This window comes from Heptranchias perlo, chromosome 2, assembly GCF_035084215.1.
Source record: "Heptranchias perlo isolate sHepPer1 chromosome 2, sHepPer1.hap1, whole genome shotgun sequence".
NCBI classification, from domain to species: Eukaryota; Metazoa; Chordata; class Chondrichthyes; order Hexanchiformes; family Hexanchidae; genus Heptranchias; species Heptranchias perlo.
This window is the reverse complement of record NC_090326.1, coordinates 42,242,432-42,264,089: the sequence shown is the minus strand read 5'-3', so window position 1 is coordinate 42,264,089 and position 21,658 is coordinate 42,242,432. Positions and strand designations below refer to the sequence as shown.

The following is a 21,658-nucleotide window of genomic DNA, read 5'->3' as shown; positions in this document are numbered from 1 at the left end:
AAATCTTGCTAGCACACAATGCCTGGGTTCAACCATTCCCCAATTCTACTGTATAATCCAGGGATTTAAATAACAAATTGGAACCATGAGCTTTAAGTTTCAGTCATTTTTCTGAGCTACAGACCACAAGGGTCAATAGGGTAGATTTTCAGATCCTGGAAAAGTTGAACTAGCATGTCTAGGTGCTAGTGTTATACTAGCCAGGAGTACAGTGAGCTAATTGCACACAATGGTCAGCTCATTTTCTTAATTATTCACACTTCTCTGTGCAGTTTTGGTCTTAGATAGAGAGCTAGCCTTACAGGTGTGTAATGATTTGGTTTTTACCTCTATTGTCTGTGCTGGATTTTTAATTTATCATATTTCTGTAATGTTAAAATGCAGTATTTTGACTTAACATTTACGTCAGCAGGAATGAATCCAGGTTGGTTACTACAGTAATTTGGGATGTTAATTAGTAAACAAAGAGGGAATAATTGTGCACAATCTCAAGTGTTTCATGCCACGGTGATGAAATGGTTCCTGTGTGACACCTAAGTGGCCAAGTGTCTAACCACTCTGGGTAAAGAAGTTTCTCCTGAATTCCTTATTGGATTTATTAGTGACTATCTTATATTTATGACCCCTAGTTTTATACTCCCCACAAATGCAAACATAGTCTCTACATCTATTCTATCAAACCCCTTCATAATTTTAAATATCTTCACGAGGTCACCCCTCAGCCTTCCCTTTTCTAGTGAAAAGAGCCACAGCCTGTTCAGTCTTTCCTGATAGTTATAACCAAGTATTCCAAACGCCCAGTAGGGAGCTTAGCTGAGATTAGACATTCAGATGCCTTGTGTTTCTATGTCAAAGGATAGATATTTCAATCAGGGTGGTGACTCTGATGCCTCAATGGGCCAAATCCCCAACAATACAGGCTGAAGGCAGGTGTCACAGAGGTTTCTCACTTTCCCTCTGAAACACAGAATGGGTGAGTGAACCCGAGCAGCCAGAGAATATTTAGCACGAATCCTGAAAATTGTGAGGGAAGATCAGAAAAATCACACCGTAGGTGAAATTTTAAGGGACCTGGCCACTTAAAAGTGTCTTAATAGGGCAGCAAAAATGCTTAGAGCCTCTGGGAAGACTCAAAAGACATTTCATCCCAATGTGCTGGCACAAAATAGAGTCCCGCGGGCAAGTGACAGAGCAATCCAACACGTCTTGGAGTGATCCAGCAACCAAACCCTGTTTCACAGCTGGCAAAGTGGGTGTTATGATGCATAAAGTGGGCTTGAAGAGGGTTGCCCTGTTTGTACTCCATAGTGTGGAGATGCCGGTGGATGGACTGGGGTGGACAAATGTAAGGAATCTTACAACACCAGGTTATAGTCCAACAATTTTATTTTAAAATCACAAGCTTTCGGAGATTATCCCCTTCGTCAGGTGAATAAGTGAAAGGTTCTGATATAAGATATGCGATTTGAGAACCTTTCACTCATTCACCTGACAAAGGGGATAATCTCCGAAAGCTTGTGATTTTAAAATAAAATTGTTGGACTATAACCTGGTGTAAGATTCCTTACATTTGGACTCCATAGGACAGCAGTGCAGCATGCCTGTAATAATAGTGAGGCACTCAGGGGCTGAAGTGACTTTCGCAATCACTGCCGGTGTCATGTCTCTGGTAGCATGTCAGATCGCGCTACACAGCACAGCTCCACGTCCCTGGCGAATTACACACACAGCTCCTCGGACAAATCCAGGTGAATATGTCTCTACCTGTAGTCACAGGCAGATGGGGACAGTCCTTCTGTTGTACTGCCTCATTGCCTACGATCATTTCATTGATCGTCCTTCATAGTCGCTGCGTCAAAATCCTGAAACTCCCTTCCTAACAGCACTGTGGCAGTATCTTCACCACACAGACTGCAGCGATTCAAGAAGGCCCACCGCCATTAGGGATGAGTAATAAACACCAGCCTTGCCAGTGATGCCCTTACCAAAAATGAATTTAAAAAAATCTTCATCAAGAGAATATTAATGGTATGGGATTGTCCAAATTTCTAGAACTGAAGCAAAAGAGGACAGTGCTGTGGACTTAAGTGGGGCAAAAAAAATTAACAAAAGATAAATGCACACAAGCACCAACAAACCATCCTTTAAACCAGCAGCTTGTTGTGTTCTGGCCCTTCAAATCTACACATATCCATCAACTGTGGCCTACCAGTCCTGGATGCCCACTGTACTTGAATGCAAATCTGCCGTGTGTGCCAGAAGATAGCAGGGATGCCCGATTCATTATAATATTAAAAGAAAGCTCCTGTCTCCGTGCAGTACTGAAGGAGTACTGCACCGTCAGAGGTGCTGTCCCTTGGATGCGATACCAAGAGCTCAACACCCTGTAGACCAGAGTTGGAAGAGTGGAAGATGCAAGCAGGAACATAAATTGAGGAGTAAGGCCATGGACTGATCTGTAGACAAGATGGAGGATTTTGAAGTCAATGCACTGAAGGATGGAGAGCCAATTGAGGTCAACAAGGACAGGGTTGACAGGTAAACAGGACATTATGTGGGATAGATGTGGGCGGTGGAGTTTATGGAGGATTGAATTTGGGAGGAGGGCATTGGAAAAATTGAATCTTGAGGTGACAAAGGCATGGATGAGGGTTTCAGTGGCAAATGGGGTGAGATAAATAACATTAGTGAGAACCAGACTTTTTATTGCTGTGTTTAATATTCTGAGGTACTGAGCATACTGCTGAAACTAGTGATATTTCCCCTTAGTGTTGATTCACTAAATTGCATTTCCTAGAATATAAAGAACAACTTGCTCCAACAGCAATCCCGAGCATAAAAATATACACCAAGATCCTTCTATAAAAGCTAGATTCAATTCCCACTTCAAGGAGGTCACAGGATTATTCTCTCTTTTTGGAAGGAGTTGATGTTTCCTTCAAAAATGTTGTTTTCCTTACAAAGAAAGAAGGGTATTTCTTGTTGCTGATTCAAGTCTGAAAGACCTTTTGAGACAAACTTATATTCAATATTAAAACACTGATATACAAAATCAGCACTGGTATAAACTTCAAAAGGCACACATAGAAAATAGTTTCTATTCTCCATTTCCCTTTACAAGCAGTGTTTTGGTTCATTAATTCTTTATTTACAAGTATTTAATGCTAATTCAGAACACTAGTCAGGTAACTTGATCTTTTCCCTTCAATGTGCCAGAGGCATTAGTGCTTCACCCTAATACATCATTCTGATAATTTTTTTCATGTTACACAATACAAATAATATAATTACTCCAGTTTCTTGGGAAATTTACATTTTAAACTTTCAAATAATTGTTTTAGGCTTGATAACTGAAACAAAATTGACACTTTGTTCCGATATGTTCCACATCTACAGCTTCTGAGTTTCTGCTGTCCATTTGTATTTGCAAGTCACCTGTATCCCAATTCTAGGTAGGGATTAGGAGCCAGAGCATTTCTTAAACTGAAAGTATCTCCATTGGATGAATGTCTTGAAGGAGCTTTTCCACCGACCATTGAGGCCTCAGCTTCCTTAATATCCATTGCTCTCTTGTATAACTCAGCAGCCTTTTCAAAATTGGCCTCCTCATAACTGTAACATAAATTACAAAATAACATCAGTCTTGAACTCAGTGAGAGGGTATCTGCAAATGACTCATTTTGCACACTTTAGCAATGCAGATGTCAAATTGAACCAATCAAATTTTGCAAAATTCTCAAAGCCCTATCCCTGATTCACGTCCTTTTTCTTAAGTGAAGAATGGTACCTTGTTACCAGAAAATGATAGGTCACAGGTTCACACCTACGATTTTCCAGAGTGTCCAATCTTAGCTGTGCCATTACAGCAGGTACAGTACAGAGATCAGGCATCATCTCACAGGGAGGTGGGGAGTGAGTCACTAAGCCGCACTCTTATCTCCTGGTGTGTGGTTAAACAATGGCATTTGGCAGAGGCTCGCAAGGCCACCAACGTGCCTTCTTGGCCAGAGAAAAGATATGACGACACCCAAGGAGAGAGACAAATTTAAAACTTTAAAAGGGAAGAAAAAAAAATATTGTACAAGTCAGTGGTGTATTGATTGAACCTTTTTATTGATATTGGTTAAAAACCTATCAAATAGACAAATACACCAGACTGCACAATATTTTAAACCACTGAAGTATTGTGTAGGCAGAGATACATTATTTTGAAATTAGAAAATTAAAGGAAAAATTACGTGAATACCTAAAGCAGAATAGGTCGTTTTTGTTTAAATGGCTTTTTAGCAGTACTTCTATCCTGTAAAAAATGCATATCATCGTAATTTACAGTTGCAATGTTCCCTTTTTCTATCTGTCCTTCTCTTCCTCCCCATTCTCCATCACTCACACCATCCTCCCTCACAGAGTGGTTGAATGATCTCCCTCCTGCACATTTGCATGTATGTTGCTCTTGGTTTTAATGCATCATGACATCACAGGTTACTCAATATTTTTCTCCCTTTCTGACCCATCAACCTCCTTCCACTATGCCTCACAAACTGGTCAAGGTTTATAAATCCCTCAACATAAATGTTGGCCCAGCTTCATGGTGGTGACCACCATTTATATTAGTCCTAGCTAACTGTCTTCTTTAAAAGTAGAATGTGCCTATACTCTCTGAAGTTTAGAAGAATGAGAGGTGATCTCTCATTGAAACATATAAGATTCTGAAGGGGCTTGACAGGGTAGATGCTGAGAGGTTGTTTCCCCTGGCTGGAGAGTCTATAACCAGGGGGCATATCTCAGGATAAGGGGTCGGCCATTTAGGACTGAGATGAGGAGGAATTTAATCACTCAGTGGCTCATCAATATTTGGAATTCTCTACCCTAGAGGGCTGTGGATGCTGAGTCGTTGAGTATATTCAAGACTGAGATCGATAGATTTTTGGATGAGGGACTTCAGTTATGTGGAGAGACAGGAGAAGCTGGGGTTGTTCTCCTTAGAACAGAGAAGGTTAAGGGGAGATTTGATAGAGGTGTTCAAAATCACAAAAGGTTTTGATAGAGTAAATAAGGAGAAGCTGTTTCCAGTAGCAGAATGGTTGGTAACCAGAGGACACAGATTTAAGGTGATTGGCAAAAGAGCCAGAGATGACATGAGGAAACATTTTTTTACCCACGAGTTGTTATGATCTGGAATGCACTGCCTGAAAGGGTGGTGGAAGTAGATTCAATAGTAGCTTTCAAAAGGGAATTGGATAAATACATGAAAGGAAAAAATTTACAGGGCTATGGGGAAAGAGCATAGGGACTAATTGGACAGCTCTTTCAAAGAGCCGGCACAGGCCAAATGGCCTCCTCCTGTGCTGTACCTACTCGGATACTATGATATACTAACAATTATATAAATTAATAAATATGAACTGTTTTCATGTAAAGGTTATCTTTTAAGTGCATGGCAAAAATTATAAAAATGAATAAGCCATAAATGTCTCTGTTATACAGAAAAAGCACACTGAAGCTTTACCACTATATGAACTAGGGGAATCAAGGGATATGGGGATCGGGCAGGAAAGTGGAGTTGAGGTTGAAGATCAGCCATCATTTTACTGAGTGGCAGAGCAAGCTCGAGGGGTCGTATGGCCTACTCCTGCTCCTATTTCTTATGTTCTTATAAAACAAACACATTGTGTCATGCACACATGTTTAAGTACCTGACAGGTAGCTTGGAGATATACTATGTGCATGTGGCACACCAGAGACTAGGCGGTACTATCGTCATTTAAAAGCAAACATATCACATGATATATTTCTGCTGCTGACTGATAACTATAGATAAAACTGAGTTCAGTGCAGCTGTCATCCTTACCTTAGCACTGCTAAATTCTTTAGTGTCTCTCCCACTCTGGGATGACAACGTCCCAGGCTGTCCTCATAGATCTTCAGAGCACGTTCATATAGTGGTAAAGCTTCAGTGTGCTTTTTCTGTATAACAGAGACATTTATGGCTTATTCATTTTTATAATTTTTGCCATGCACTTAAAAGATAACCTTTACATGAAAACAGTTCATATTTATTAATTTATATAATTGTTAGTATATCATAGTATCCGAGTAGGTACAGCACAGGAGGAGGCCATTTGGCCTGTGCCGGCTCTTTGAAAGAGCTGTCCAATTAGTCCTATGCTCTTTCCCCATAGCCCTGTAAATTTTTTCCTTTCATGTATTTATCCAATTCCCTTTTGAAAGCTACTATTGAATCTACTTCCACCACCCTTTCAGGCAATGCATTCCAGATCATAACAACTCGTGGGTAAAAAAATGTTTCCTCATGTCATCTCTGGCTCTTTTGCCAATCACCTTAAATCTGTGTCCTCTGGTTACCAACCATTCTGCTACTGGAAACAGCTTCTCCTTATTTACTCTATCAAAACCTTTTGTGATTTTGAACACCTCTATCAAATCTCTCCTTAACCTTCTCTGTTCTAAGGAGAACAACCCCAGCTTCTCCTGTCTCTCCACATAACTGAAGTCCCTCATCTTTGGCACCATTCTAGTAAATCTCTTCTGCACCCTCTCTAAGGCCTTGACATCCTTCCTAAAGTGTGGTGCCCAGAATTGAACACAATACTCCAGCTGAGGCTTAACCATTTTTTTTTAAATTAAAGGTTTAGCATAACTTCCTTGCTTTTGTACACTATGCTTCTATTAATAAAGCCCAAGATCAGATATGCTTTTTTAACAGCCTTCTCAACTTGTCCTGCCACCTTCAAAGATTTGTGTATGTGCACCCCTAGGTCTCTCTGTTCCTGCACCCCTTTTAAAATTGTACCATTATGTTTATATTGCCTCTCCTCATTCTTCCTACCAAAACATATCACTTCACACTTCTCTGCATTACATTCATCTGCCATGTGTCTGCCCATTTCCTCCTGAAGTTTGTTACTATCCTCCACATTGTTTACTACATTTCCACGTTTCGTGTCATCTGCGAACTTTCAAATTATACCCTCTATACCCAAGTTCAGGTCATCAAAAAGAGCAGTGCTCCTAATACTGACCCCTGTTGAACACCACTGTATACTTCCCTCCAGTCTGAAAAACAACCATTCACCAATACTCTCTGCTTTCTGTCCCGTAGCCAATTTTGTATCTAAGCTGCCACTGTCCCTTTAATCCCAGGGGCTTTAATTTTGCTAACAAGTGCTGCATTGTCAGAGATGCTGTCTTTCAGATGAAAACTTGCCGCCCTTACCTGGTTTCACCTGTATGTGACTCCAGTCCCACACCAACTTTGTTGACTCTTAACTGCCCTTTAAAGTGGCCTTCCAAGCTACTCAGTTATATCACCACGATCTCAGGCCGACTAGGGATGGGCAAAACCCACGACCTCTACCACCAAGAAGGATAGGGGCAGCAGGCACATGGGAACACCACCACCTGCACATTCCCCCCCAAGTCACACACCATCCCGACTTGGAAATATATCGCCGTTCCTTCATCGTCGCTGGGTCAAAATCCTGGAACTCCCTTCCTAACAGCACTGTGGGAGAACCTTCACCACACGGACTGAATGGTTCAAGAAGGCTGCTCACCACCACCTTCTCAAGGGCAATTAGTGATGGGCAATAAATGCCGGCCTCGCCAGCGACGCCCACATCCCATGAGCGAATAAAAAAAAATGCCGGCCTTGCCAACATCCCGAGAATGGAAAAAAAAGTCATAATTTTGAAAACTTCTATTAGATCCCCCTTTAACTTTCTCTGATCTACTAAAAAAAAAAACTAATTTTCCGAGCCTTTCTTCACAATTATAACCTCTCATTTCTGGTACTATCCTGGTGAATCTTTGCTGTATCCTTTCCATAGCTCTAATGTCCTTTCTATAATGGGGTGCTCAGAACGTCATGAAATACTCCAATGGTGGCCTAACACATTTCTTGTACAAATTCATCACTTCCTTGCTTTTGCATTGAATGTCCATCTATATCTATATATATATATATATATAAAAAAAAATAAAACTATGAACTGAAATTCATATTATTTATTAACTAAGTTCTTCCATGTGGGGTAAATATTTCCTCTGTGTGCCAGGTGTAGGAATATTGTAAACCCATTCTTTATAAACAGTCTACACCTAGCGAACACAGGAAATCTTCCCACACTATTACATCCTGATCATAAAATGTGGAAAATGCAGGAGGTGTACGTTCAAATTCTAGATATGCACTCCTGGGAGGTGAGGCTTTGTGACAAAGCATAAACTCATAACGTTATCCCTTATAAAGTAGCAGCCTAGTCTGATCACTATCCTGATCTTTAATCTTTAGCTTTTTTTGCCTGTTATTCCCTCTCCCCCCTATCTGGATAAAAGTGGTCTTAAAGTTTGGCTCCTTGCTCCTCACATAACATACCTGAGTTCAGTTGAGTTTGCATTCAACAAGTGCCACTGTAATAAAGATTTTTTATCTTGCTGTATCAGCATTAATGCAAAACTGCCTGTATTAACAGTTGTCCGTAATCCACTTTCATTGGTAAGAATATAGAGGCTGCTCAGCTTTTTTAGACTTTACATACTACAGTGTAAAAAGTTCTATGCTTTTTTACAATTTAAAAGGGGCGATAGGTCAGTAACAGCCAGGTATGTTGAGGCCAACAGTCAACATACCAACTGACAGTACAGCACAGCCAGGTTCACCAGGGCGGTTGCCACACTTGGGTGCTTCGGGCCAAAAGATTTCTGACGAATTTCAACTGCCAGCTGACATAAAGGAACAGCCTTGTCCAATTTTCCCTGTAAATTCAAACAACAAATATTAGTATTACGAGGACCATTTTCAGCTTTCATGACAAAACATTACGACTTTAAAGAAAAAATGTTTAACGCATTTTATTGTTTATGGGTTAGGAGATCTATGGTTATTTATTGCCATTTTTGTTTCTTGAAACCCTGATCATTTGGAAAGAAATATCACATCCTACAACTTAAATCCACCTCAAACCCAACTATTATATATACAAATGAGTATTAAATATTGTTTTAGTAAAGTGAGTCGTTTAGCACTGCAATTTTATAATATAAAATTCTATTAAAATTTCAGATGTTCATTTATCCAAACTTTTTGCATTTCCACTCAAACTTCGAAGAAAGAACGAACTTGCATGTAGTCCCTTTCACATCCTCAGGATGTCCCAAAGTGCTTCAGAGGCAATTACTTTTGAAGTCACTGTTTTTAATGTAGGCTAATGCGGCAGACAATTTGCACAAAGCAAAGTTGCTCAAACAGCAATGAGATGAATGACAAGTTAATGTGTTTTTGGCATGTGTCGGTTGAGGGATAAATGTTGGCCAGGACATCAGAAGTCCTTTCTCCTTTTATAGCCACCTGAACAGGCAGGCGTGTGCTCAATTTAACGACTCATCCAAAACTCGGCACCTCTGACAATGCAGCACCCCTTCAGTACTGCACTAATTACCTGTCTACTTCCTGCAGTGGGGTCTGAACCTACAACTTTCTGACTCAGAGGCGAGATTGCTACCACTGAGCCAAACTGAAACTTAATGACATGTTGACCCTAATGAAACTGGATGTGGGAACAACAGCAGTAACTTGTGTCTGAGTATTTTTATATCCAGCACTGTAGGTATTGATCTGATGCACAACTGTAGGTACATTCATTTATTGAACAGTCTAGCTGTGAATAAAATCCAGTGATGCGGTCAGGTGATTTAAAGGAAAATATAAGAGAATTACTTTGCATTCCTGAAGCAAAATTGCAGGCGAATCAAGAATCTAATACGTATAGTGTTCCACGTATAAATTTGTGGATTATATAAAGTGTAGTGCAGTGAAAGCTATAGAATATATCACAAAATTATTTTCATTTACAAGATAGCCTCTATAAATGTTAAAACACAAAAAAAAGATGTTTACTTATCACTAGGAAATAATAATGCTCTTTAGTTTTCTGACCTCCTGCAGCGTAATATTCCAGTATTCATTCATTCTTGAATCAGGTTAGTTTCTAGTCTCACAGATGTAGAAAGCTAGAGTTGCCATCAGTTAAAGAGTATTCAAAAATTTAGTTACGGTTCGGGCAAGTGATTTGTTATCACTCAGAAACTGGCATTTTTACTGCAATTTCATATAAATTTGTAGCATTTGAAAAGTAAATTGCATTATTTGCGGGATATATCATGGGACGTTGTGCCGGGCAAAATGAATTGCCTTAATTGTGGGAAACAGCGTAGGTGTTAAAGATTTTTCCAGCGTTACGTTGCAAAGCGCAGTTTTGGCAAACTCACACTCTTTTTGTACAATACTGCAAGATGTTTCACAGTGTAAGCCACAGAGGGATGATCAGGTGCCAGGGCTCTTCGACGAATGTCCAGTGCCCTCTCGTACAGCTCCTCAGCTTTCTCGTGCTCCTTCTTCTCATTGTACAAGGCTGCCAGGTTATTCAAGGACTGTGCGCAGTCAGGGTGGTCACAACCAAGAGTCCGCTCCCTCATTTCCAGTGAACGTTTAAAGAAGATTTCTGCTGTTCTACGTTGAATTTGAAAAACAAATCAATTAAACCCTCAAATGCCTGTAACAGTATTTCCAACATGTTAACAATGGGTAATTTTCTTGCATTTTCGCTTTAATTTAAAGAAGAAATACATCTTGGAAACTTCACTTTTTTTTAAACAAAATCATTGTATTGGATGTAGAAAGTTATTTGAAGATATAAAATGACATACACCATACTCATCTATGGTGTAAAACAAATACTCATCAGAATGCATCCCAGTTCTGCGGCAACTCTCAGATCAGAGCACTCAGTGATTGAGCCCAGCACCCTAGAACATCTTGTTTCCAAAACAGTAATCGAGAAATATTCCACAAAATCATTTTTAGCAGGGCCAATAGTAATGGTCATTGTAATAGTCTATTCATTACATTTTAAATAAATTCTGAGTGTGGTGCTTTTCATTTACCAATTCATAAAAAATAATGTAATCATGCACAGGGGAGTAATACTTGGTTCCATACTAAAAATACTTTATCACCAGACTTCTAGAGCATGAGGGGAAGTTGAGAAGATACAGTTCAGGTCTCCTTGTGAGTAGTAGTGACATGGAGCAGGTGGTCACACTTGTTAAACTGACCACATTGCTGCACTAAGTTGAGGAGGTAGTGAGAATTGGAATCTGTATTTTGAAATTGGTGAGGGCTTTTCAATACTCGGAGGGTTGGGTCCAACACATCTACTCACCTAACATTAGTAAAACACAAAAAAAAGTCACTCACCCAACCACGATCAACAGAAGGTGTCTACAATTTTAGATATATATCTACTATTAGCAAGCCATTGTGAAATAAAGGAACTTACAAGAAACTCTTATCTTAAAATAACCAGGGACTAACATTTTATTCTGGGATTTACTGTTATACAGTAGATGATCAACACTGCAATGAGCATTAGTTGGCTCTTCTTACCACATATGTTGATAAATCATTCATTCCATCCACTTACTCTATGTTGTTTTGAAGATAGTAGAGCACCCCCAGCTCATTCAGCGTCCGAGCAGTGTCTGCTGACTCAGTCCCAAGAGTAAGCTCCTCCAACTGCAGAACTCGCCGCCGAAGAACAGCAAAACCATGCTCAAGAGTGAAACAAGCATTACTTTAATGTTAATACCTCAACAGACCAGTCATTGTTTAAAAGTAGCAATTATGCATAAATACCTCAATACAGTAGCAATCATCCCAATTTTCAAAATCCTTTTCAGGGGATAACCATTATTGCAGCCACTGCTAGCCAAAGCACTTTACATTAAGGAAGAAAAAGCATTGAATGCATAGCAAGAGGGAAAAAAGAAAAAACAAAGCAGGTTAGAGTGGGGCTGAAAGCAGGGAGGGAGGTGGCAAAGCAAAAGGAGCTAGGCAGAACGTCCCAGGTGAAAGGTGAGCGGTAGCTGAATGACCTGCCATTAATGGTAGAATGAAGGGGGTGTGGGCCAAAGAGTAGCCCAGTGTTTGAGGTGCAGAGTGCATGTGGGTACACAAGACTAGAAGAGATCACCAAGGTAGAATGAAATGAGGCCATAAAGAGATCTGAAGAGGTTAGCTTACTGGGGCATGAAAAGGAGAGGGATGATAGGAGTGTGGGACTTTATGGGGGTGAGAACATGGACTGTAGCATTTTGAATGAGCAATGTGAAAGATTCCCCAGATATGTCCTATGTAGAAAAAACAGGATAAATCTAACCCGTCCAGTTACTGCTTTATCCATCTCCTCCCCATCATCAATAAGGAGTCATCAATAGCACCATTAGGTACCACCTATTCACCAATAACCTGCTCACCAATGCTTTGTTTGGGTTCCACCAGAACCACTTGGCTTCAAACCTCATTACAGCCTTGATTCAGACATGGACACAAGAGCTGAATGCCAGACAAGAGATGCGAGCAGCTGCCCTTGATATTAAGGCAGCATTCAACCAAACATAGCATCGAGGATCCATAGCAAATTTGAGGTCGAGAAAACCATTCAGTAGTCGAATTCATGCCTAACACAGAGTAAGATGGTTGTGTTTGTTGGAGACTAGTCATTACAGCTCCAGGAATTCCTCAGGGAAGCATCCTTGGCCCAACAATCTTCAGCTGCTTCAACAGCCTTCCATCATAAGGTCACAAGTGGGGCTGTTCAATGATGATTGTACAGTGTTCAGCCCCATTCACAACACTTCTGATAAAAAAATTAACATAAGCAAATTAACAGTAACAAAGAAAATAATGGTACTAAAGAGTGACAAATCCCCATGACAAGATGGTTTCCAACCCAGGGTTTTAAAGGAAGTAGGTGAGAGAACATTGCAGATGCCCCAACTATAATCTTCCAAAGTTCTCTCGATTCAGGAACCGTTCCTTTAGATTGGAAAATTGCACGTCACTCCGCTATTTAAGAAAGGTGAGAGAGGGAAACCAGGGAATTAGCCGAACATCTGTTGTCGGAAAATTACTAGAGTATATAATTACATAGATACATAGAAACATAGAAAATAGGAGCAAGAGTAGGCCATTCAGCCCTTCGGGCTTGCTCCACCATTCAAAATGATCATGGCTGATCGTCGAACTCAGTACCCCGTTCCCGCTTTTTCCTCATATCCCTCTCTGTTTCCTGTCTGTCAACCAATTCTCAATCCATGCCAGTATATTCCCCCCAATCCCATGTGCTTTAATTTTGCACACTAACCTCTTGTGTGGGACCTTATCAAAAGCCTTCTGAAAATCCAAGTACACCACATCCACTGGTTTGCCCCTATCTATTCTACCAGTTACCTCCTCAAAAAACTCCAATAGATTTGTTAAGCAAGATTTCCCTTTCATAAACCCATGCTGACTTTGTCCAATGCCTTCCAAGTGTTCTGTTATCACATCCTTTATAATAGACTCTAGCATTTTCCCCAATACTGATGTTAGGCTAACTGGTCTATAATTCCCTGCTTTTTCTCTCCCTCCTTTTTTAAATAGTGGGGTTACATTTGCCACCCTCCAATCTGTAGGAACTGTTCCAGAGTCTATAGAATTTTGGAAGATGATCACCAATGCATCCACTATTTCCAAGGCCACTTCCTTTAGTACTCTGGGATGTAGATTATCAGGCCCTGGGAATTTGTCAGCCTTTAGCCCCATTAATTTCCCTAGCACTATTTTTTTTTTACTAATACTGGTTTCCTTCAGTTCCGCCCTCTCACTACACCCTTGGGTTCCCTAACATTTCCAGGTGGTTATTTGTGTCCTCCTTTGTGAGGACAGAACCAAAGCATGTGTTTAATTGTTCTGCCATTTCTTTGTTCCCCATTATAATTTCCCCCATTTCTGACTGTAAGGGACCTACATTTGTCTTCACTAATCTTTTTCTCTTGACATATTTATAGAAGCTTTTACAGTCAGTTTTTATGTTCCCTGCTAGTTTACTCTCATTCTCCATTTTTCTCCTCTTAATCAATCTCTTTGTTCTCCTTTGCTGAATTCGGAATATAATTAAGGACAGAGTGACTGAACACCTTGAAAATTTTCATCTGATCAGAGAGAGCCAGCACGGATTTGTAAAGCGTCGATCATGCCTGACGAACCTGATTGAATTTTTTCAAGAGGTGACTAAAGTACTGGTGAGGGAATGTCTATGGGTGTTGTCTATATGGACTTCCAGAAGGCATTCGATAAAGTCCTTCATAAGAGACTGTTAGCTAAAGTTGAAGCTCATGGAATTGAGGGCAAATTATTGTCCCAGTTAACAAATTGGCTGAGCGGCAGGAGACAGAGAGTAGGGATAATGGACAGGTACTCAAATTGGCAGGATGTGACTAGTGGTGTCCCACAGGGATCTGTGTTGGGGCCTCAACTATTCACTGTATTTATTAACAACTTAGATGATGAGATAGGGAGCCAGATATCCAAGTCTGCCGATGACACAAAGACAGGCAGCAGTGTAAGCAGAGTAGATGGAAGCATAAAATTACAGAGAGATATTAATAGATTAAATGCATGGGCAAAACTGTGGCAAATGGATTTCAATGTAGGCAAGTGTGAGGTCATCCACTTTGGACCTAAAAAGGATAGATCAGAGTACTTTCTAAATGGTGAAAAGCACAAAACAGTAGAGGTCCAAAGAGACTTAGGGGCCCATGTACACAGATCATTAAAATATCATGGACAGATACAGAAAATAATCAAAAAGGCTAATGGAATGCTGGCCTTTATATCTAGAGGACTAGAATACAAGGGAGTACAAGTATGCTACAGCTATACAAAGCCCTGTGTCCCGTTCTGGGCACTGCACCTTAAGAAGGTTATATTGGCCCGGGAGGGAGTGCAGGGTAGATATATTAGAATGACACCTGGACTCCAAGGGTTAAATTACAAGGCGAGATTACACAAACGAGGGTTGTATTCCCTGGAATTTAGAAGATTAAGGGGTGATTTGATTGACGTTTTCAAGGTTTTAAGGGGAACTGATAGGGTAGAGAGAGAGAGAGAGAGAGAGAGAGAGAGAGAAACTATTTCCGCTGGCTGGGGAGTCTAGGACTAGGGGGTATAGCCTAAAACTTAGAGCCAGGGCTTTCAGGAGTGAAGTTAGGAATCACTTCTACACGCAAAGGGTGGTAGAAATTTGGGACTCTCTTCCGCAAATGGCCATTGATGCTAGCTTAATTGTTCATTTTAAATCTGAGATTGATAGATTTTTGTTAACCAAAGTTATTAAGGGATATGGGGCTAAGGCGGATACATGGAGTTAGGTCACAGATCAGCCATGATCTCACTGAATGGGTTCGAGGGGCTAAATGGCTTACTCCTGTTCCTATGCCAGCTTACAGCAGGACCTGGATAACATCCAGGCTTGGGTTGACAAGTGGCAGATAATATTCGTGCCACGTAAGTGCCAGGTAACGTCCATCTTGATCAAGAGAAAGCTCACCCATCTCCTCCTGATCTTCAATGGCACCACCATTATCAAATCCTTCACCAGCACCATCTTGGGGGTTACCACTGACCAGAAGCTTAACTGGACCAGCCATATCAACATCATCATGGCTAGAAAAGCAGGCAGAGGCTGGGTGATCTGTGATCAATAGTTCACCTCCTGACCCCTCAAAGCCTCTCTACCATCACAGGGCTCAAGTCAGGAGTATGATTGAATACTCGTCACTGGTTGAGGCTGCACCATCCAGGCAAGACTTAAGCTCGACACCATCCAGGACATAGCAGCCTGCTTCATCAGCGTCCCTGCGACTAGACCACCACCAGTGCTCCGTGACTGCAGTATGCACTATCAATGCACCAAGCTTACTTTGACAGCATCTCCCTTCTCCGAAACCTCTACCACCGAGAGAGACAAAAGAGGCAATGTCGTGGGAGCACCACCAAGTCACACACCATCCCGACGTGGACATTTCTCACCATTCCTTCATCGTTGCTGGGTCAATATCCAGAAATTCTTTACCGAGCACCATCATAAGGATTGCAGCCGTTTCCCATCAGTGCGTGGGCAGAAGGGGAGCCTGAACTATCCAGGGTATAGTCTATCCTCACAATGATGCCACTTCCTAGTAAAATATTTGTGTGTGGGGCCTGTGATGGTTGTGTCCCAGTCATACCGAATGAATAGTAACTTGACGCGATTCCATCTTTCTATGAATGCATTTGCCTGTCCATAGTGAATTAACTAAAGAATCCAAATCCACATCACTATTTCTGTTGCTAGGGTAATGGAGGCATGGCCTCTTGGAGAAGAATGGCCTAAATGACCAGATCAGTATGCGCAGGCCAAGGGATGGAGGCAAGATTCTCTAAAGGGGAAGGGGAGTGAAATAGAAGAATTAATTTCATTTCAGATCAGATTGGGAGACCAAGAACCTTAAACTATCTTAAATGGAGGATCTGGGTGGCGATATGATCCTTTGCATGTCAGCATTGTTCTGGTTAGCAACAGAAAAGGAGATTGCTGAGGCTCAGAAAATTAGGGCTCGATTTTCGGACGTCCAAGCGGATGCATTCATGGCGGGGGGGGGGCTCCGAAAACTGGGGATTCCCAGGGCGGGTCCGGAGCCCGGCTCCAACCCGCTCACTTCCGGGTTCCCCAATGACGTGCTTAGATGCGCGCGCAGCCCCCGCATGCGGGACTCCCGCCGGGATCCCGCTTAAATCAATTAATTTGATACTTCAGGTCGTTAGGAGACCTCATTTGGAGGATATTTTAGGAGGGGTGGGATTTTCAGGTGAACTGAGCGTGTTTCCCGTATTGGGGGAAACACTCCCAGTTGAAATGGACGTGTTGCAGCCACCAGCCTGTGGCAGCTGCAAAGGTCCATTTGACAGGTGGGGAAGGGGGTGGGGAGACCCTCACTCAATGCAGGAGGCCACTTTGGACAAAGTTTGGCCTGCACCACCCTCCTCCTAACACAAAAAAAAATCACAAACTTGCAACCTCAACCCCGGTGTGCAGACACATTTATCTACCTTGTGGACCCCATCAAACGTACATCTTCCTAATGGGGGTCACCATAGCTGCAGTCACTACCTCCTCGGAGGATGAACAGCATCACCAGCCTCGTCAGTCACCTCTGACACGTGGAGCTCCACAACATAGTGCTGTGACACATCCACCTGCACAGCAGGAGGGAGGGCAACCGCAGAGAGAGATGAGTCATAGAGTGCACTACCCTCGCCACAGGGTCTACAGACCGAGGATCAGCCTCCTGGACCTCTCTGAGGAGCAGTGCACATGGAGGCTCAGAATCACTCGACATGTAGTCGTGGACATCTGCAGTCTCCTTGATGCCGAGCTGCTCCCGGCTGGCCTGAGCACCACCTTCTTACCTCTCTGTCGTCTGCACAAAAGAGCCCGCAAATACATTTACGACCACTCTGCAGTGACATAATGGGTGGCATCAGGTGTGGGTCTTCATGGTGATCCTCAGGAAAGGGAATTATTACACAAACCAGACAAGATTTGCAAAGACGTGGCAGTAGTGGTGATAACAAATTTTAATGTTTTTTTGCAAAACAAACAAAAGTAAATCAAAAACATGACATTTTGTCTTACACCCTTGTGCATCCCCTTTGTGCTCACAAAACCTTCGCCTTACGTTTACGGGAACCCCTACGTGGTGCTACACCTGTGGCTTCAGCAGAGGTAGTGGCAGGTTGCTCTTGTCCATGCCCTGACCGATGAGATGCTTTGGGCCGACGCCCTCTGGGTTTCGGTGCCTGTGAGGGCCCCTCCAAAGACTGCTCCACCTGCATCTGTGCAGGGGCAGACTCGGCCACCTGGAGAGGGGCAGCATTGCGGGTACTGGTTGAGAGGGGGGCAACGGGTGAGACATGGGAGCGCTTTGAGTGGCGTCCCCACTTCCATGTCCCCTTTCACCATCATCCCTCTCCTGGCCCAGGCCCACATCACTCCTTCCACCCTGCTGGACGACAGTTTGGAGGACTTGTGTGAGGCCTTGGAAGGCCAGTTGTACGGTATCTGTCAGCCTGTTTAAGGCTGCAGAATGTTGCTCACCCTGAATCCGAACGGCCATTGTCAGGGCCTGAATGGACTCATTGTTGAGCCATGCTTGAAGCTCGATGGAGGCTAGCCTTTCCTCCATCGCAGACATTTCCGCACCTATCCGTGACACTATCTCAGCGATGCCTTCACGTCCCTGTGACAGTATTCCACTCATGTAGGAGTTGGACTCCTCCATCCTCTGCGCGATTGTGGGGAGTGCGCGTGGCAACTGTTCCAGTACCTCGGCAATGTGCTGCTGGCCCTCGATGACTCTCCTTTTCATGGCTGGCCCCCAGGGTTCAGCATCTGGGTCCAACTGAGCAGAGCCTGGAGAAGAGTGCTCCCACCGACGCGGACTCTCCACAGCTGCCCCTGCCACCAGGGTCTGCTCGTGCTCACATGTGCGTGGTGACTCACCATGTGCAAGCCCAACTAAGTGAGGACGGGGACCCACCGAGGTGTGTGTATCTGCGCTGGTGGATGGCTGGCTCAGTTGTGACGATGGACCCTCAGAGGCCGGCAGGTCCTCTGAGGAATCGCCCACCGCCGTCGCGACGCTCGCAGATGGCCCTGCAAGAGACCAGAAAGCAATATTAAGTATGTGGACAGATGTTCAGGTGCTGCAGATGCCAAGTGATGCTAAGATCATTCGCTATCATGAGTGCTGAGTGTTAGATTTCTGTCACCAGCCGCTTGTGCACTCCCAGTCTCGGCGTCCACCACGGACAGGCACTCCAGGATCCAGCTTATTTCGAGTGCCTGCTGCTCCGCGTCTGTTAAGACCACCTGGTGTGGCGGGCCCCCTCCGGTCCTTGCCCTCTCCCGGGCATTCTGGCATCTCTTCTCCTTTCAAGGCAAAACACAGAGGCGTGATTGAGTGATGGTTGCATAGTGACCCGCTGCATGCATTGGTGTGGGTGGGGGTGACCGTGAGGGAGATGCATGGGAGGGTGCGTGAGAGACATAGCCATGAGATTGTATGAGGATTGGGTTGAGTGATGGTGTTCGAATGGGAACTGGGGCGGTGAGTAAGTGCAGGCAAGGTGAGGATGATGGTTGAGTGGATGTGAGGAGTGATGCGAGAGCGTTGTGGTGGCAGTGCAGAAGGAGTTGTGTGGTGGTGGAGGTGATGTGGAAGATGGAGAATGCGTAAGTATACTCACTTTGGCTGACCTGGTTAGGTCATTAAATCGCTTCCTGCACTGGACCCAGGTTCGGCACACATTGCCGCTGCTGCTGACCTCCTCGGCCACCTCCAGCCAGGCCTTCTTGGTGGCGGAGGGAGGCCACCTCCACCCATCCGATGGAAAAAAAATTTCCCTCCTCCTCCTCACCCCATCAAGCAGCACCTGGAGTGAGGAGTCAGAGAACCTTGGAGCAGCCTTTCCTCTGGCCTGCTCCATAATCCAAAATTGGTTCTTTGCTGCAGGAGGAGCATTGGAGGACTGCCCCTTTAAATAGGGCTCCTCCTGCTGACAGCCTGTGATGCGGGTGCACAGTGCGCCCACCGCGCAGGTCTGGAACAGGAAACCTGGAAGCACGCGCAAGTATCTTCAATTAGGCTGCGATCGCGTGTGGAGCACCCTGAATTCACTGGGCGCATTACCCAAACGCCCAGTCGACCCCCCGCTGCCAACCCGCCTCCCTCCTAATATCGGGCCCTTAGTGTCTACAAACTTTGTAAATAATTGCGTGTTGTCTTTTAGTTTTACAGCTTAACTGTACCATGTTAGTCCTTTGCTTGTTCACTGTAGATTTAGTGATGTTCAAAATAAAAATCAAAGTTTCTCTGAATTCTCTGGGAGGTTAGGGAGGAAATTGCGGGTCCCCTAGCAGAGATATTTGAATCATCGACAGCTACAGGTGAGGTGCCTGAAGATTGGAGGGTAGCAAATGTTGTGCCTTTGTTTAAGAAGGGCGGCAGGGAAAAGCCTGGGAACGACAGACCGGTGAGCCTGACATCTGTAGTGGGTAAGTTGTTAGAGGGTATTCTGAAAGACAGGATCAACAGGCATTTGGAGAGGCAGGGACTGATTAGGAACAGTCAGCATGGTTTTGAGAGTGGAAAATCATGTCTCACGAATTTGATTGAGTTTTTTGAAGGGGTAACCAAGAAGATAGATGAGGGCTGTGCAGTAAACGTGGTCTACATGGACTTTAGCAAAGCCTTTGACAAGGTACCGCATGGTAGGTTGTTACATAAGGTTAAATCTCACGGGATCCAAGGTGAGGTAGCCAATTGGATACAAAATTGGATTGACGACAGAAGACAGAGGGTGGTTGTAGAGGGTTGTTTTTCAAACTGGAGGCCTGTGACCAGCGGTGTGCCTCAGGGATCGGTGCTGGGACAGCTGTTATTTGTTATTTATATTAATGATTTGGATGAGAATTTAGGAGGCATGGTTAGTAAGTTTGCAGATGACACCAAGATTGGTGGCATTGTGGACAGTGAAGAAGGTTATCTAGGATTGCAACGGGATCTTGATAAATTGGGCCAGTGGGCCGATGAATGGCAGATGGAGTTTAATTTAGATAAATGTGAGGTGATGCATTTTTGGAGATCGAATCAGGCCAGGACCTACACCGTTAATGGTAGGGCGTTGGGGAGAGTTATAGAACAAAGAGATCTAGGAGTACAGGTTGATAGCTCCTTGAAAGTGGAGTCACAGGTGGATAGGGTGGTGAAGAAGGCATTCAGCATGCTTGGTTTCATTGAATACAGGAGTTGGGATGTCTTGTTGAAGTTGTACAAGACATTAGTAAGGCCACACTTGGAATACTGTGTACAGTTCTGGTCACCCTATTATAGAAAGGATATTATTAAACTAGAAAGAGTGCAGAAAAGATTTACTAGGATGCTACTGGGACTTGATGGTTTGACTTATAGGGAGAGGTTGGATAGACTGAGACTTTTTTCACTGGAGAGTAGGAGGTTTAGGGGTGATCTTATAGAAGTCTATAAAATAATGAGGGGCATAGATAAGGTCGATAGTCAAAATCTTTTCCCAAAGGTAGGGGAGTCTATAACGAGGGGACATAGATTTAAGGTGAGAGGGGAGAGATACAAAAGGGTCCAGAGGGGCAATTTTTTCACTCAAAGGGTGGTGAGTGTCTGGAACGAGCTGCCGGAGGCAGTAGTAGAGGCGGGTACAATTTTGTCTTTTAAAAAGCATTTGGACAGTTACATGGGTAAGATGGGTATAGAGGGATATGGGTCAAGTGCAGGCAATTGGGACTAGCTTAGTGGTATAAACTGGGCGACATGGACATGTTGGGCCGAAGGGCCTGTTTCCATGTTGTAAACTTCTATGATTCTACACTGGTTTTTGGGCTTTTTATTTTGATTGATTTTCTCCCTTTTTCTGCTGCTTAAAATAAAAACTGAAAAATAATTGGAAAAAACCCATGTTTCTAAATTGGCCATAAAAAGACTCCAAAAAAAGGGCCCCCGAGTATAATCTACTTCCACAGCAGAAAACCATCAATAAGGATAAAGCTTCCTTTTACTCCAGAGCACATACCGTATAGATAAAATACAGTGCCATTTAAATGGTTGTCCTTTAGTACAGCTATGCAGCTGACATTTATGGATAGACAGTGCACTCTAATACTGCAGTTATAATGGTTAA

The 21,658-nt window shown here is 43.2% G+C and overlaps 2 protein-coding genes across 4 annotated transcripts in view; both read right to left on the bottom strand.

Annotated features, from left to right (window-relative positions):
* Positions 1-3,126: 3,126 nt before the first annotated feature.
* Positions 3,127-21,658, bottom strand: part of nphp3 (nephronophthisis 3) — an 83,607-nt gene continuing 65,075 nt past the window's right edge. For 2 of the 3 annotated variants that reach the window (XM_068001797.1, XM_068001798.1), the window contains exons 24-28: positions 11,505-11,632; positions 10,291-10,531; positions 8,653-8,778; positions 5,852-5,967; positions 3,127-3,612 (exon numbers count right to left, since the gene is read on the bottom strand). In XM_068001797.1, coding sequence (XP_067857898.1) covers positions 3,432-3,612; positions 5,852-5,967; positions 8,653-8,778; positions 10,291-10,531; positions 11,505-11,632 — 792 coding nt within the window. In that variant the 3' untranslated portion in view covers positions 3,127-3,431. The remainder of the gene's footprint in view (positions 3,613-5,851; positions 5,968-8,652; positions 8,779-10,290; positions 10,532-11,504; positions 11,633-21,658) is intronic. The other variant, XM_068001799.1, reaches the window with a different exon arrangement.
* On the bottom strand, positions 17,471-21,574 carry LOC137300191 (uncharacterized). The gene is made up of 3 exons (XM_067969274.1): positions 21,551-21,574; positions 18,716-18,875; positions 17,471-18,599 (listed from the first exon to the last, which is right to left on the bottom strand). The coding sequence occupies exons 1-3, from the start codon at positions 21,572-21,574 to the stop codon at positions 17,647-17,649; spliced, it is 1,137 nt and encodes a 378-aa protein (XP_067825375.1). The 3' UTR covers positions 17,471-17,646.

Coding starts and splice junctions, on each gene's coding strand:
- LOC137300191 (XM_067969274.1), bottom strand. CDS start 21,574: ATGGCACTGTATTTTATCTATACG. Junction 18,876..21,550: donor CACTGTATTTTATCTATACG/GTATGTGCTCTG, acceptor TTGCCTTGAAAG/GAGAAGAGATGCCAGAATGC. Junction 18,600..18,715: donor TGGGAGTGCACAAGCGGCTG/GTGACAGAAATC, acceptor GGTCTCTTGCAG/GGCCATCTGCGAGCGTCGCG.